The sequence below is a fragment of the Rhinolophus ferrumequinum genome, chromosome 26 (genome assembly GCF_004115265.2).
Source record: "Rhinolophus ferrumequinum isolate MPI-CBG mRhiFer1 chromosome 26, mRhiFer1_v1.p, whole genome shotgun sequence".
Classification (NCBI taxonomy): domain Eukaryota; kingdom Metazoa; phylum Chordata; class Mammalia; order Chiroptera; family Rhinolophidae; genus Rhinolophus; species Rhinolophus ferrumequinum.
The window spans coordinates 9,613,579-9,627,399 of record NC_046309.1 but is presented as its reverse complement, the minus strand read 5'-3'; the positions used below and the strand labels follow the sequence as shown (position 1 = coordinate 9,627,399).

The 13,821-nt window shown below is 43.2% G+C and overlaps 1 protein-coding gene across 1 annotated transcript in view; it reads left to right on the top strand.

Moving 5' to 3' along the window:
• Nucleotides 1–13,821, top strand: part of TBXAS1 (thromboxane A synthase 1) — a 132,877-nt gene that overhangs the window by 46,790 nt on the left and 72,266 nt on the right. Inside the window, exon 4 of the mRNA XM_033098624.1 lies at nt 10,747–10,843. Coding sequence (XP_032954515.1) covers nt 10,747–10,843 — 97 coding nt within the window. The remainder of the gene's footprint in view (nt 1–10,746; nt 10,844–13,821) is intronic.

Sequence of the window (13,821 nt, the reverse complement as noted above, 5' to 3'; positions counted from 1 at the left end):
ACTATTTATTTAGTGGCTTGATGCTTTTTGCATCAACAACTTTCCCTTATAGGCTGTTCTTCATGTTTATGATTCTTACTGTGAAAAAAATTGCTTGCCTAACATCTGTTCTGAATTTGTTTTTTCTTTATTTTTATTTATCTATTCCCTATTGAATTCAATTTGCGCCAAGGACAGTAACTTGAATTGGAATCCTCAGTGTCCTTCAGGATTTCTGTACACTTCAATACATCTCTTAATTACTTTTTTTTTTTTTTTTTTTTTTACTGTTATGAGATATACATATATATCCATGCTCACACAGGCAGACTGGTTTGTAGCTTACCTCTGCCTATCCCCCTCCAGGGAATACGTTTTATTAACTGAATAAATTAAATAGGCGAGTATATCCAATAAAGTAGAAAGGTTTTTCGTTACAGGTTTGTTTCAGATCATTTTCCCCCTGGCCGCCCAATTCCCTCCTTTAGCCATAGCTCTGTTCTAGAAAAAGCTTTCCTGTAGCTTGACACAGACATAACTCATCAGGACTAGAAGGGTCACTGTACTTTACAGATGAAGAAGCTCTTCCAGGCTGGTTTGTGTGAAATCGAACCGAATCCTCGTTAACTCCCTATTCACAACACTCAGAAACCCACCTCAGGACTGACGAAGCATATTCCTAGGTGTTGCCAAGAAGATCCCTAAAGAAGGGTAGTGAGACCTGCTTTTCTACCTGATACCTGCGAAATCTCCCAGGGGTAAAGATTGTGACCCTAAGGCTCAAGGGACTGGCTGAAAGTCATACAGCTCTAACTCCACATGCAATGCTTTCTATCTTGGTGCCAACACCCTCACCCCTCCGCCCCTTATCATCTTTCCCACACTCATCTCAAGGTCTGTGTCCGTGTCTTCCAACGGCACAAAGACAGAGGGGACAGTTTTCCCCATGTCGGAAAGAACTCACTGCTGCCCCCACTCTAGACGTCATCCACTCAACAGATAGCTCAGCCTCCCCTCCGTGTACAGCAGTGAGCTGACAGCCTGCGAGAGACCACCCCTCCCTTCCAAAAATGTATCATTCATGTCTCTTTTCCTGAAGAAAAGTGGCATCTCATTTAGAAGCAAAACACAGACACGGGCCAAGTTGCCCAAGAATGCCAGGTAGTAAGTGTCTGAAAAACCTCATGACTGAACCAACAATCGGAAGCCACACGTTGGGTAGGATCACGTGCCAGTGGAGGCCGAGAAAGCTTCTAGGAAAAGGCAGTAACTGAGCACGGTCCTAAAGGACAGATACGGCAGACACAAAACCATCCTCCCGTGTATGCGTATGTACAAGGCGCTCTCTCGCTTCTTGGGAACACAAGAAAAAAATAAGACAGGGCTTTGTTCTTGAAGAACTCAGAGTAGTAAGGAGCCTGTCAATAAATAAGATAGAGTGAGATGCAGATCAATAGAGGAATGGACAAAGTGCTATGGAAACTGCGAGGAGTAAAGGATCCAAGAATACTCCACAGAAGAGGGGACAGGTGAGCTGTCAGAAAGCCTTTTTCAAACTAACAAGACAGAACACAGGGAAAATCGTGTACGAAGTTGGAGAAATACTGCAAATCTGGGGAACTGCAAAGAACTTTTTTTTGGAGCAACTGTGTGTGGCTGTGGTTCCCAAACTGTGTGCTAAGGCACCTCAGGGTACCACAGTGAACTCACAGGGGCTTCCTGGATTATTTTAAATATTCATGGAGAACACAGCGACATCTGTTGGTCACTCTGAGAACTACTTTCAATTTATGTGTATTCTTTTTTTCAAATGTCCACTACGTTGTTAAAAGAAGAATATTTATTAAGTTGTTTGGACTTAAGTGCTTAAAAATGAGACTGTTAGGGACTTCTTCTGGTCTTGCGGGGCCATGAACAATTAGAGTCACTAAGAGTGCCGCGAATTGAGAAGGTTTGGGAACCTTGGTGGAAGAGCAGAGAGGCAGGGAGAGAAGTTGCGAGCTCCTGCGGGCCCCTCGTTATAGGCCAAGAAACTTACACACGCTGCTTCAATGGAGAGCCATTAGAGGTTTTCTGGGAGAGTAAAACAAATGCCCCACAAATTGTTTTACAAAGATAGATTTGGCCTTCAGGGGGGACTTGCTTTGGAGGCAAAGAGCCTCCATGGGGAGCCACTGCAGTGGTCCTAGTGAGAGAGAGTGGGCCTGACCCCAACAGCATTAGAATTGGGACTAGAACACAGTATGCTCCATTTACAACACGGAACTTCTCCTGCACATCCAACACCGTAATAAACGCCACACATCAAACATAAATGAGATAACGGCCCTGTGTTTAAAGCACTCACAGTCAAGTGGAAAGGCAACCCAGAAAACAAACCATTACAATTAGCGGAGAACCTCTAGGAGTTAACCAGGCAGGAGAAGAAGAGTGCTGTTCCAGGAAGGCAGGGGGAACAGCATGGGCAAAGGTATGGAGGTGAGAGATGGTGGAGGGTTTTCAGTAGATCATATTGACCGTCAGTCCTGGTTCTTGGGGAGATGAGGAGTAGGGAGGGGAGAGGCTGGAGAGCAAGGCAGGGCATGAAGGATGCTGTACGCCATGCTGGAGACTCCCAAAGGGCTTGATGACGACAAACCATTGAAGGGTTTTAAATAAAGGAGTCATACAATGGGCTTTGCATGTTGCAAAGTCCTAAGTGGACAAACTGAGTTGGGGCCCATGTGTAGACAAGCAGCAGATCAGGAACAGAAGCCAGAATGACGGAGACATCAGTCTCTGAGTGGGAGGTCACATCTGGCCAGGAAGTGGGAGACCAGTGTGACGAGGGCAGGAGAATGGAGCCAAATGGACCCCAAGGAGAAAAAGGGATGAAAAAGGGCTGATTCAGTCCATCAAGCTCTGTAGGGCCTGTGCGCTCAGGGTCAGGCCCCAGGCCTGAGTATGCTGAGGCTTTCCTTCTCAGGTAATGTACACGCTGCTCAAAGTAACAGATGGGAGTCGGGAGAAAGCAGCTCCAGATTCCAAGCCTGTGACTGTGTCACTGGCTCCTCCAGAAAAATGTCCCTAGCGGCTCACGTCTGTTCTGCCACTCAGTTAACTCCAGCCACCCCTACTCTAATGACAGATTAGGTAGCATGAGGCCCCAATGAGCCAAGCAGGGAGAGATCCTCAGGATTCCTCAGCACGCTGTCTCCACAGCACTGCGTGGCCGCCCCGCCCAGGGGCACCCCTGTGAGAGCCAAACGCCCAAGGACATACTCCCAGCACTGGACTTCCACTTTGCTTTTCTGTACACTTTCGGGAAGTTGAGCCTCAGACACACACCTGTGCTCTCCAGGAGGCTATGCCCACCTCTCCTCACTAAGCTTCCTGCCATGTCCACATCTAGAGTCCAGGCCAGAGGTTAGACGGAAGCCCAGGACAGCAGTTTCCCTTTTAGCATCTCAATCTGCTGGGAGATAAAACTGTCACCGAGACAAGGATTTATCAGATGCTTGGTGTTCAGCAGTTGTCAGAGCTGCCGGAGACCCCCATCCATCCTTCCATCTCTACGTGGAAACCAGGTCCACAGATGTGCACTCAGAGTCCTTCTGCCCACGTGGGAAGGGAGTCGGCATATCACCTGGTCTCCCGGGGCCACTCCCTCCCCAGCTTCTTCCTCCCTTATAGAGTGGCACGAGCAGGTATGAGCCACCCACAGGAGTGCAAAGTTGGAGAAATACTGCAAATCTGGGGAACCACAGATAACTGCAGGGCCCCTCACTTTTGATGAGGAGGTTATCAGCCTCTTTTATCCAAGAAACCGGAACAAGAAGGTTATGGTTTCCTCAAGGTGACACAGCTGTTAAATCACAGGGCAGGGCCTTCAATCCAAGTCCTGGCAGCCTCACCCCGACGCCTGACAGAAACAGTGGGGCCAATCCAGTGACAAATCCCTTTTTCCCCCTTTTTTCTTCTGCTTATTACAAAAGTCACATGCAATCATTATAAACTACTAGAACATGAAAGAGATATACAACGTGAAAAGTAACAGTCCCCCTTCATTTCCTGCTGTAGATATATGCCCTTTTAGCTATCTAATATATCTTCCTCCAGATTTTTTCCAGGAATATTATTAACAGGCCCCACCATAGGGCCTGACACAGAGAATATGCTCAATAAATGCTTGATGAATGAACTAATTAATAGTCAAATACATGCAGAACTATATGTACCATTTTATGATATGCTTTTCCATTCAGCTGTGTAACCAGGACACCCTTTCATGCTGGTACCTCTAGGAGTCTTCCGATGAACAGATTTTATAGCTTGGTCACCCCTGAAAGGGGTGGTCCTCTGGAATAGGGCCAGGCAGCCGATGGGCTAATACCAGCAGGCTAGCCTGCCTCAATTCCCAGAAGGCAGATGTGAACTATTTTGGCTGAACTGAATGGTCAGTTTTTGTTTTTTTTAAAGAAAACTACTCATTAAACAAGTCAAACAAGTGTTATTTTTGTCTCCACAATACCTCCCAGATTTGCCTCGATTTTCTCTTCAACCAGGTGCTTTGGGGTTGAATAAGCAAATTCTTATTATGTGCATACATAAATATAAATGAATAATTGGCTAAGAATTTTTTGCCCCAAAAGGTGACTATAAATATATTTGGATTAGAGGAAGCAAGAACTTACCTTGGTAATGGGCTGCAGGGTGGTTCTGGTCCATTAAGCAAGAAGCTGCTTTGAATTCCCACCTTTAAAAGACAGTCTGTACAGTTGGAGCCTGGCTGTTTTCTCAGCACTGGAGCTGTTCCGCAGACAGGCCGGCCTGGGAGGAGATCTGCTGGAGGAGATGGCAGTCTGGTCAGTGGCAAGGCGCCCAGCCTTTGGCAGCTGTCAGGCTGGGATCAAGTCCCTATCTTGGGCAAATTACTTAACCTAAGTCTCAGTTTCCTATTCTGAAAAGTGGGTATAATAACTACCCCGTCCATTTCCCAGGAGGATTAAATGAGATAATATATGCAAAGAACTTATAACAAGGCCTGACAGGAAGTGAGAACTCAATACAGGCTCACCATGGTGGTTACCTCGAAGGTTCTGAGAAGGGTCCTCAACCCATTCAAATACTCCACTGACTGGTTTCACTGATATAGGAAGTTCCTTCACACCCGATAGAGAACAGACTTAAAATTCAAAGACCATAATTTAATTTCCTTTTTAATTCATAGGAATTATAGGATTTTAAGTGACAGCAAACGACAGAGATTGCCCAGTTTTACTCCCATATTTCAAGAATAAGGAAGCTGAAGTGCAGGGTATTTATGGAGTTTGCCTCTGATGGTTTTCTGGGTGAGTAGCTGAGCTGAAGGACCCCGGACCCAGCCTCCTGGGCTCTAGTGCAGATTGCTTTGCAGGGCACCACCCATCTCAGGAAGCAGTAAAATGTTGACATACATTCATACCAGTGTACACAACTGAGGCCAGACCCTCTTGGAGAAGTATGTTTTAAGAGGCAGAATGACATCAGGTATTCACAAGGTTGAGAAGTGGGGGGGCACCATATTAGTTAGGACTTCTGTATTACAGTGATAGAAATCCACCTCAAATGAACTTAAAGACAAATCAACTCAAGCTTGGAGGATCCAAGAAAGGCTTCCAGGGGGCAAAGCCTTGAACCGAACTTTGTATGTACTATCTCAACACTCTCTGTGTATCTTAAATCTCTGCTGGTCTCTGCCAGCCCCTTCTGTAGAGTTCTTGCCATGTACTACTAATAGAAAGATGGCTAGTTCAGCAGCTCCGGGAGGAAGACAAGCGTTTTCAGCCCAGCCTCGATGTATATATTCCAATGAAGGATTCTGACTGGCCCTGACTGGGTTATGTGTCCACTCTGTGGACCAGTCACTATTGCCAAGGGGATGAGATACTATGATCGGCCACACATGGATGGTGTGTCCTTCCTCATGACCAGAGGGACAGGGTGCAATCACTGACAGCTGCTCCAGAACTGCAAGGAATGGGGGAGATTCTGCCTCAAGGAGGGTTGGGCAGAACAAAACAATGGGACCATCCCAGAAACTGGAAAGGAAGGCCTGGAAAACAAGCTTCATTTACATGTTTTTCTTTTCAAGATCTTTCCAGGAGCTCCTCAAACTACAGATGAGCATTTGTGTAAATATAAATTCACAAGATTACACAATTTACATGTAAAATGGGGCCAGTTTTCTCATGAGGTTCATAAACCAGCTCTGAAGCAATTCTAAAGGAATTGTGACAAAATTGTTTTTAGCATTTGCAATATTACTAGAAAAAAGAACAAAGACTCCCAAGCTGCCCACATGGGAAGACAACTTTCATTTGAATGTAGAAGTATTATTTTGCTTTTTTGAAAATCCAGATTATGTTTAAAATTATTTTGGTAATAACTAAATCAATACAAATATGTTACCAAAATATGTTTGTACCCCAGTGTAAATATTTTCCTTTTAGATCTAAGAATTTAGGGAAATGAGATGGGAGTGAACTTTAATTAAATACAGAGCAGGGTTTATAATTTGGGGTTTGTGAGTCCCTAACCTGGTTATTGTTATCACATCAGGGTCCCCTGGTGAGCTTCTCAAAATTAGGAATCACTGGGTCCCAGTCCTTTCCGGTCAGCTAGGTCTGGGTGGGGCCAGCCATCCTTATTTTCTGAATGCTGGACAGATGGTTTTGATGAGCCACTGAGGCTGAAAACCACTGCCATTAGGCAGCGTTTCTCTGCATCGGAGGAATTTTCATTAGAATCTGGAGAGTCTGTTAAAATGCAGATTCTTGGGCCCTACCCAGGCCTACCAGATCTGACTTGGTGAGGAGCCGAGCTATGACTATATAGTTTATTAAGCTGCCAGGTGAGTTAAAAATTTTTTTTTTTTTTTAGATAGTCATAGATTCACAGAAAGTTGCGAAAAAAGAAAAAACTGCACAGCGTACTTTTTACCCAGTCTCTCCCTATGGTAGTCTCTTTTAACTAGAGTACATTAGCAAAGCCAGAAATTTGACATCAGGACAATTCACTATGCTTATTTGGATTTTTATAAGGTTTCTGTGTGTGTGTGAGTGTGTGTGTGTGTGTGTGTGTGTGTGTGTGTGTGTAGTATTCTATGCAAGTTTATCACATGTGTAGGTTTCTGTAACGAGATACAGAAGTGTCTCATCACTATAAGGCTCTCTCGTGCTAACCCTTATAGACACACCAATCCATTACCACCCCGGACCTAACCTTTAGCAATTACTTATCTCTCCTCCATCTCTATAACTTTGTTATTTCAAAAATGCTATATAAATGGAATCAGACAATACTCGAAAACTTTTTCTCAAAAGGAAGGACAGAGATTGCAGAAGATTTTGGAAAACAAACTTTTAAAATTAAAAGAAAATGGAATCTTTCTAGATTGGCTTTTTCACTCACAGAACTCCCTGGAGATCCAGCAAAATTCCTCGAGGTATCGATAGTTTGGGTTTTCTATTGTTGCGTAGTATTCCATTGTACAGATGTACCACAATTCGTTTCACCATCCACCTGTTTGAAAACATTTGAGTTGTTTTCAGTTTCTGTCTATTACAAATAAAGCCGCTATGAATATTCATGTACGTGTTTTTGTGTGAACATAAGTTCTCATTTCTCTGGAATAAATATGCAAGAGTGCTAGTCATTGCTAGGTCATATAGTAGTAAGTACGTGTTTAGTTTTATGAGAAACTGCCAAACTGTTTTCCAAAATGACTGTACCTTTTTACATTCACACCACCAAGGTATGAAGGACTCATTTTCTCCACATGTTCATCAGCATTTGATATTATTTTTTATATTAGCCATCTGATAGATGTGTGGTTAATATTGCATTTCCTTAATGGCTAATGATGTTGAACATCTTTCCAAGTGCTTACTTGGTATTTCCTCTTTAATGAAATATTTGTTCATGTCTTGTGCCCATTTTTTATCGAATTGTTTGTTTTTTAACTTTTGAGTTTTGAGAGTTCTTCACATACTCTAGATGCAAGTTCTTTGTCAGCTATATGGTTTGCACGTATTTTTTCCCCAGTCTGTAGACTGTCTTTTCATCTTAACAGGATCTTTCAGAGAAAAACAAAATTGGGGGGATGAAGTGTAATTTATTGATTTTTTTGTCTTTTATAGATTTGGTGTCAAGTCTAAGAACTCTTTGCCTAACTCCTAAAGATTTTCTCCTTTTTTCCTAAAACTTTTATGGTTTACATTTAAGTGTGTGATCCATTTTGAGTTAATTTTTGTATAAAGTGTGAGGTCATTTTGTTTTGCCAGCATATGTCCAATGCCCCAGCACCACTTGTTAAAAGGCTATCCTTCCTCCATTGAATTGCTTTTGTATCTTTGTCAAAAATCAGTTGAGGATATTTGTGTGTGCCTCTCTCTGGGTTCTCTACTCTGCTCCATTCATTGATGTGTCTATTTTTGTGCCAGTACCACAGTCTTGCCAACTGTAGCCAAGTCTTGGATTCTGTTAGACCGATTCCTCCCACTTCATTCTCCTTTCTCACAACTGATTTTATTTTAAGTCCTTTGCCTTTCTATATAAATTTTAAAATAAACTTGTCTACGCCTACAGAAATTCTTACTGTGATTTTGATATGAATTGCATTAAACTTATGGATCAGTTTTGAGAGAACTGACATCTTTACAGCATGGCGTCTTCGAATCCATGAACATGATGCATCTCTCAGGGTAGATCTTAATAGTAGTGACAAATTCTCTTTGTTTTCCTTCATCTGACAATGCTGTTATTTCATCTTCTGTCCGGTAGTATATTCTCACCAAATATAGGACTTGTGATTGACAGTTCTCATCTTTCGGCATTTGAAAAATGCCGATTTCTTTTGGCCTCGATGGTTTCTGATAAGAAATCTGCTGCCTTTTGAACGGGTGTTCTCTATAGACAGTACATCATTTCTCGATGGCTGCTTTCAAGATTTTTTCTGGTTTTGGTTTTCAGAAGTTTAATTATGATGTGTGTTGGCATGGATTTCTTTGGGTTTTTCCAATAGGGGGTTTACTCAGCTTCTTCTGCAAGTGTATGTCTTTTGCCAAATTGAAGAAATTTTCAGCCATTATTTCTTCAAACCCAGGTGGCTTTTGAGCACATTTTACATTTGAGAAGCTTTGCTCTAGAATGGGCTTCAGGAGTCCAAGAACTCAAATTGTACACAAAATGCTGTGAATGTCCATTTTTCTTAGGAAAATGTCCACAGCTTTCACTAGATCCTCAAAAGATTCCATAACACACTCCTCATAAATTTTATAAAATGATTGGTTTATGGACTTATTGGGTTATTTTTGGTCTCTTTGGTTAAAACCAATAAATACTAGTTAGTATCCTTCTGCCACATTTGTTGAACGCCTGTGTCCCAAACATTTCCCCAACAGTTTCAGAAAATGTCATCACTCAGGTGAATGTTTTCTGAGTGCCTAATACTTGCCAAAAGTGCTTTTTTTTTTTTTTTTTTCATTTTTCCCCTAGTCAGTGAGAAATGGAAGAGTTAAAACATTACAGCCATGTTTAGGTCATGACAAGTTCTGACTAAATAAGAATTCAGAGTAAATTTTGCTGCTGTCACATCTTATGACTTTACCCTTTAAAATCTATTCCTTACTGCTCTGAGCTGAATATGCCAGTGATCAAATTATATCCCAAAAGCATAATTTTACAGACTGAAAACATGGCATTATGCAGCGGGCCCACTTGTCATGACTCTCGTTGGCTTTACAGTTGGTAGCTGAGGAGAACGTCCCCAGACAGCTGCACAGCTGACTCTTCTGCCTGATACACCCTCACCCCCTTTACCTGCCATCTTCCTGGACTAATTCCTGTATATCCTTCAGAATGCACTTTGAGAACCACCACCGCTGGGAAGCCTTTCTTCTCAGTTTTCCAAGTGCTGAGTTGGGTGCGTCCCCAATGGGACCCATGCTTGCCAGATGTCATACTGTGTGCTGAATGCCTAAACGTTACTCGCACCAGATTGTGAGACCCTTGAAGGCTGTGCCTGGATCTTGGTTGCTTTGTTCCCCCCGGCACTTTCATAAATAAATATAAGAAGACATGTACTGATGCCCTGTCTCCAGCGAGAGTTCACCAGTACCAGCTGACTGGTTCATCCTTTCCTCCATTGCTTCATTAATGTCATAAGTTACCTATTGAACGCCTTCATATACAGGTGTGACAACCAAATAGTCAGCCCTTCCCCAGCAAGTTGGTTTAATCTTTCCTGAATTCTCACAAATGTTTACTAATCCACTTCAGACTTCTCCCAATAATCAAGATATAAAAGTGATTCATCTTTTTTGGCTAGAATGCTTAGCTCTCCATCTTTGGACAATATGGACAACACTGACCTCTGCCATTTTCCTTCTTAGTCTCACTACTGGATCTTATGAATTCCTTATTATTGTGTCTAAATGTACAGATCTGTCTTTTTTTAATCAGGCTATGAGCTCCTTGGGGGGTGGGGAGGGGAGGACTCTGCCGTATGCATCCCAGAATCTCCAGGAGATGGTACAAGATAGGATTCTGTAAACGTCTGCGGAATGATATTTGATGTTACGGCATCATGGCTACAGTGCTGTACCGGCATCACCCCGTCTTCTCCACATGTGTACCTCCTCTTTATCTGTTATCCTTCTTTCTAAGCCACTGTGAATTCTTTTTGGGAAAGCAGAACGGGGTAGGTAAAAACCACACATTTTAAAGTAATTCTTTGATTCCTCCCAGGTACTACCTTGGCCGTCGAATGTTCATCGTTATCTCTGAGCCAAACATGATCAAACAGGTGTTGGTTGAGAACTTCAGTAATTTTACCAACAGAATGGTATGTAGTCCTCTTTCTGCCTATGGATGGATGGGGAATCATTCTCAGATGCAAGGACTGCACCTCACATCTAATAGGGATGTGATTGGGCCTCTTCTCGGCTTTAGAGCAGTTCTACTCAAAACTGAGCTCCCCAGTGAATTTAGGTTTTCAAAAGAGATGTACAGGCCTGGCACAAAAGAATAGCATTTACATTTAAGACATGCTTCAAAAAAGCTAAAGCTCAGGAGAAGTTGTGGTTAATAAAAATGGTAAAACCAGGAGGGTTTTTTAAAGCTGTGTTCAAAGCTAGAGAGCACAGGCCAAGTGATGGAGAAAAGATGGAGCGAGGTTAATAAATATCAGAGGGAAAGCCAAATTTTGAGCCTCTTGTGCTTACATCTTTCCCAGAGAGTATAAAAGTCTTAAGGCTGGAAAGGGAAGACAAGCAACATTACAAAGGAAATTTGTCCTCAAGTAGCAGGAGGAGTCTGTAAGAGGGCCCTTTTATGTCAGTTCAAGTCTCCAATCCACTAAAGGATATACATACTCCAGCATTTTTAGAAAGTAAATATCCTACTTTTTATCTTTGATGAGAAATCCCAAAGAATGAAAGAGGTGGCAGAAAATGACAGAGGTCAGTATTGTCCCCATCTGCCAAAAATGGGGACATAGGAATTCTAGCAGCGAAGACCAAGAACCTTTATGTTGATTCTTAAAAAGAGTCTAAAGTGAATTAATACACAGTTGCTTGTGAGAATTCTGACAATCATTATGCGCCAGCTTTTTTTTTCTTTTTGTCCAATTAAACTCATCTTTTGTTCTTATAGAAATAGTAGATAATGTAGTCACTCTTTTGTTGGTTATTTGGCAAACTTTTGTATCCTTGCCATACACCAGGCATGGTCTAGGTACTGATTATAAAGAGACAGAAGACTCTTTATGATTTGCAGTTTTGTCCTCCAGGAGCTCACAGTCTAGTGACAGAGGCAGACAGGCAGAGAGACCAGTACAACATGGTAGGGTGAGTGCTGCTGTAGTGGAAAACACTGCACCATCCAGGGTGGGGACAGAAGAAGGCTTATTAGATGGGAGATGTCTGGGGCTGAGTCTTAAAGGAATCAGCACCCCTTCCCAGCAGGTTCTGTACTAATGGAGCCACCAGAGTGGGCTTTTCTCATTAAATTTCATGAGAACTTAAGAGATGGGCACCATTATCATCTCTATTGGACAGAAAAGGGAACTAAGACTCAGAGAGGTTGACAACCCTGGTCACATGACTAATAGGAGGAAGGACAGGGATTCCGATGTCATCTCCCAACTCAAGTCCAGGACTCTTTTTACTGCCTCTACTCTAACAGCTGCCTCAATGACATTTCTGGATTGTCAAGGTTTCACTGAGTAGTTGGCTGCTCCCCCAAAACACGTTCCTCTTCCCAGAGCCCCACAGCACCATGCCCCATGCCATATACCACGCAGCCACCAGAAGGAGGTGACCTGGAAGGATGGCTGAAGAAGGTGCAGAAATTTAGCTACTTCTCTGCTGTCTCTAGATTCTCTTCCCCAAATGCTACCTCGGCACTGCCCTGGTCACAGTCCCCTGAAGGTCTTCTGTGGCATCAGGCTCTTAGAGACCGAGTCTGATGGTTAAATGCAGCTGTAGATTGTTGCTCTGCCAGACTCAGCAGAGAGTGTTGATTAAAGAGGTGGAGGAAGCCAGTGAGTCACAGGTCTCGGACCAGCAAGCCGTGTCCCAGCAGGCAGCAAAGGCACTCCGAGAGCCCGCCGTGGTTCTTGAGTACCCTTAGCCTCCTAGCAGTGAGATGGGACATGGCAGCCACGTGTCTCCAAATTACTTCACATGACACACAGATGTCAGCAGGGCATGAGACCCCAAGAGCTGACGTGGAAGAGGGCAGCCCTTTAATTGATACACTAGTGGCAGACACACACTCAACACACACGTTTAAGCAGAAGGCACCAATAAAGTTGCCCCACCTTCAGTCCAGTCCTCCTCCAAACCATTTGTCTGTCCTCCCTATTTTTTCCCAAGGCCTACACAAAGGTCTCTAGGCCTCACACTCAGAATACGGTTCTCATTTCCTTCTTGCATGAAGACACTTTCCTCAGAAGAAAGTTCACGCCTCCCCGGTGAGATTTAAGGGTCTCTGTATTTTAGATACATTTCATAAGCTCCCCCTCACCCCTCACAGCTCCCCAATACAAGCTGTCACACCAGCCTCTCCATTCTTCCTGTAACCTGCTCTGGCGAGCCCTGCTCACGCTGGTACTCCCACTAGACTCGGAGGCAGCGTAACAGAGGATCTTCTACTGACTGACAACGTCAGCTTGAGCATCTGCTTCACTTCTTGAAGCCTCTCATTCCTCCTTTGGAAAATGGGGAAATGACTTACCTTACTCCTGGGCTGTTGTGGGCTAAATGAGATCACGCGTGTAAACCCTGCCGTATACGCAGGCGCGACCAGCACTCAACGTGAATTAGCTGCTATTAAAAAGGAGAACCTCCACCTCTTTCGCACCCATCCAAACCCTAGCTATTCTTCAAGACTCTCCTCAAATTCTGCTTTCTCCATGAAGCCTCCTCTACCTCAATCCACATCTACTTTTCCCCTTCTCTGAACTCTTATAACACTTACCAGCTGCATCTTCCCAGAAAAACTAGGCATTACCTAAACGCAGAGAGTCAGTATATACCACCTCGTCTAGATCATTCATAAACATGGGAAAAGGCCCATTGAAAATTAGATCTCTAGGAAACCCCAATGTTTATAATTTTCCATCTGGGAATGTATCCACTTATCTTTAGCCTTGTTTACAATCTTTAAATCAATTCCATATTGATGATAAAACAACCCTTAGTGACTCAATTTTTAAAAAACTGTCTTTAGAGTGAGATTTTCTCACAGGTTTTTGAAAGTCAAATTAAATTGGGTTCTGTGGTTCCCTCTTATCCATATGCTTATTTATCTGCTCAAAGA